The sequence below is a fragment of the Gavialis gangeticus genome, unplaced genomic scaffold, assembly GCF_001723915.1.
Source record: "Gavialis gangeticus isolate Ggan-Ray unplaced genomic scaffold, GavGan_comp1, whole genome shotgun sequence".
Taxonomy (NCBI): domain Eukaryota; kingdom Metazoa; phylum Chordata; order Crocodylia; family Gavialidae; genus Gavialis; species Gavialis gangeticus.
In genome coordinates, this window is record NW_017729032.1 from 42341594 (window position 1) to 42345268 (window position 3675).

General features: G+C 38.9%; 1 protein-coding gene across 2 annotated transcripts in view; it reads right to left on the reverse strand.

The window, feature by feature from the left end:
- SACS (sacsin molecular chaperone) overlaps positions 1–3675 on the reverse strand; it is a 95563-nt gene that overhangs the window by 38299 nt on the left and 53589 nt on the right. For both annotated transcript variants that reach the window (XM_019524396.1, XM_019524395.1), the window contains one exon: positions 1285–1431. In XM_019524396.1, coding sequence (XP_019379941.1) covers positions 1285–1431 — 147 coding nt within the window. The remainder of the gene's footprint in view (positions 1–1284; positions 1432–3675) is intronic.

Below are 3675 nucleotides of genomic sequence, written 5' to 3' on the forward strand. Positions count from 1 at the left end.
ACCAGCTCCCAGGAACTGGGCGGGGAGGGGGAGAGGGGAGGTTGAACAGCCACTGACACCCACCCAGTGGCATGCAACATGCCTCCCCGCCCTGCCTCCCCTCCCCCTCTCTGCCAGCTGTTGTCAGGGCTAGGCGGCAGCAGCAGCAGCGGAGGCAGGGAGCAGCATGATCGCAAGGAAGGGATGCCGCCACCGGAAATCCCCCCTTTCCCTTCTGGCTCCCCTCCCTCCCTTCCTCCCTACCGCCTCCCCCCTCCCTGCTGGCTGTTATTAGGGGGGGGGGATGATGCAGTGGTGGCTCCCTCTGTCCATAATGCCAAACACAGCATCCTCTCAGGGGTGCATGCGCAGTTGGCCCGGAGCATTACGGACGGACAGACAGACAGACAGACAGACAGACAAAGGCTTTTATTATATCAGAATGCCCTTCCTGGTCTCAAAATATACTTTCCCATTATTATACTGATATATAGTTTAATAGTACGAATACCTACTAATATGAAAAATAACCCAACATTTTATAAATCTGTATTAAGAGTGCTACATAGAGCTTACTTATTTCAGTGCACATCAGTGACTGGAAGAAAGGACTACCACCTTGGAATGGAAAAACAATCTTACAAATAAGTCTCACAATAAAAAATTATAAACAGATCAACAGGAAAAGAGATGTCTACAGTTAAGTGTGAGAATGCACTATGTTTCATTAGCAAATTATTCAGATATTTTTGCTTTATACAATCAAGATGACATTGCCCATTAAAAAGGCAATGTCAGTAGTGTTTTGTGCAAAGCAAAAACACTCGATTATTGATCTATAATTCATATTTCCCATGAATACACAGTACAAGAACAAACTACATAAAAATTTCATGTTTTGAATATTATATACCTTATTTAGATTTATAAAGCCACTACACTACTACATATACACCCTATGCTCTCAATACACATGACAATTTAAAACAATACAATATAAATCATAGATCAGTCTCAGGAGTTAAAAGTGATGATGATAAAAGGAATGCAATTCCTCCAGTCTTCAACCTACACTCTCTTTAAAAATTTGAAGGAAAATATGGACACTGACAGTATCCAAAAACCAAAAAAAAAAGATTAAAAATTTCAGACCGATAAAACATGGATAGGTGAAGGCCACTCAGAGGGCAAGGACTGTACTCAGTTAACACCCTGCCAGCATCTTATATGCTTGATCTATGCTTAAAATTTACAACTCAAATATTAACATTAGGAACGGTTTATAAAAAGAGTTATATATAATACCTGTTATATGATAAACTGAATTAAATCCTATTCCAAATCTTCCAACTTTCAGTGGATCATCCTTTTTCCTACTTCTTGCTATTTCCTGTATGCCATGCCAGTCCTCAGGTGTGAAAACTGCATTGTTGTATGCATAAAGTGCTGGACCTTAAAGTAAAAATCATAAGCAAATATAAGGCAATACAAAGGAAGTATACACTGGTATAACATGTTCATGAAACAATCTTAATAAATTGACATAATATTTTTGAAACATACATGCATAGGCAATTTAATGAGGAAGCTGTTATTCAAGCTGACAGTTCAAATATGACAGGAAATTTCAAAGACCTGAAGAGGAATTTCTGTGAAGTTAAAAGAAATCTTTTCTTCTCCCCATCTTCAAAGACATATCCATCACCTTGTTTTACTGTATTAGTTTAGATTTCACCAACATTTTATCAAGTACCACACCTTTTTGGATAACTACAGGCTAGAGTTACAGGGAAAACTGCAACCCTTTTGCAGGTTTTTTTGCTTACTGAAATTAAAAAAAACAAACTGAAAAAGCAATTAATTTGGGTCAAGCCAAAATTAAAAACATTTTGCTTTTTTCACCAAAAAATCAAAAACCAAAAATATTTTGATTCAGCTTGAGCAAAATATTCATTAAAACTCATATAAAATATGAGGGCTTGATTTGGGGGGTACCTTTTGATTAAATATAGGTACATTTAAAAACTGAATCTCGTTTCAAAAGAAAAAAAATCCATTTTGACTTTTTTCCAAGTTTTTATATTTTTAATTATTTTTTTCTGTTCTTGGCTGAAACAATTCAATAAATTTGATATGAATTCCCCAATAATTTCACACAGCTAAAACCTGCATTTGTTGGCCAATAAGATAGCTGCCTTTTACCTACTACTAACTACTTTCTGCCATTCAAGATTATACCCAGAAAATCCTTTACAAAAGTAACATATAAGCATCCTCTGTAGCCCTTGTGGAGTGTTTTTAGCCACAGACGTACTTACACTCTGATGAAAGAACAACAACATTCAATACATTTCCTATTTCAGGATGAAAGTGTCTTTCTCCTTTGTCCACGGGCCAAAAAAAAAAAAAATCATCAACCTTAGGTTTTCTAAATAGTTTAGTCCTGTCCATATAATAGGTCCCTTTTCACATGTAAGGACTGTGAACAGGATTCTTCTGCATCGTATTGTGATAGATCAAAATCTGAAACCATCTTGGACAGAACAAAAGGATTTCTAACATAAATACTGTACAACCATAATGTTTTTGTGTCATCTTAAGCACTTGAACTATTATAGAAACTGTTGTCATATGACACTTCAACAAGATTGCAATGCAAATGTTAACATTAAAATATTGTCTTCCTAGCTATTATACAACATTCTAATGACACTGTATGGAAATGCCATTCCCTTTAAAAATGTATTTATTTTAGACTAGAACCTTACCTAGATTTATTGAAGATCTCAGAATTTTTAAAAAGCCCTTCTGACATCCAAGGTCTGAAAGCCAGGTTTCCCCCCTTTTAAAAAGCATACCTGGAAATTAACAGGAAAGGCAGGCACCAGCAACCTAGAGCATGAGGAATAATTATCTAGACCAGTGGTCTCCAAACTTTTTTGATCACGCACCCCTATCAGTAAAAAATTTTTGAGCACGTACCCCCAATATATGTATATTTATTTATTTATAAATTATATACATGTACTATTGTACTAATATGTTATGTACATTATAAAACATACACAAAAATAGAAATTAAAAAAGGATGAGATAAAGATGAAATAAATATAAACAGAAGTTCTACTATTTTCTTCCCGCACTCCAATGGATTGTCTTGCGCACCCCCTGGGGTGCGCATCCCCCACTTTGGAGACCACTGATCTAGACCATGAAGCCTGGATAGCTGCAGCAGAGTGCTTCTCCAGCACCAGCAAGGATTCACAAGTGTGGCGATTGTGGCTGGGTTGGAAATGCTATCCCACCATGGAATGAACAGCATTATTTCATCCACTCCTAAAGGCTGATGACTCCTTATCTAAGGTAACTGAGGCAGTTTAGACAGCTTTATTATAATCTCATCTTCAAATGTTCAGTTGTGGTCTCCAACACGCACTGCTCTTCAGAAAGTATGTAGAGCAGTGGCCGGGCACAGGGCTGCCTCTGGACAGGGGAAGTGGAGGGGGGGCTAGGGAGAAGGGAGAGAATCAGCGGGGGAAGGAAGCGAGGCAGTTCTTCACAGCAGGGAGCTGTGTGCCTGGCCCAGCAGCATGAGGCATACACTGCCGGAGGGGCCTGCACTCACTGCTTGTGCTCTGGCCTGAGCGGGACAGAGGCAGCTGGCGCCCCCCTCTGGCAGGGCTGCGGGGGGGGGGG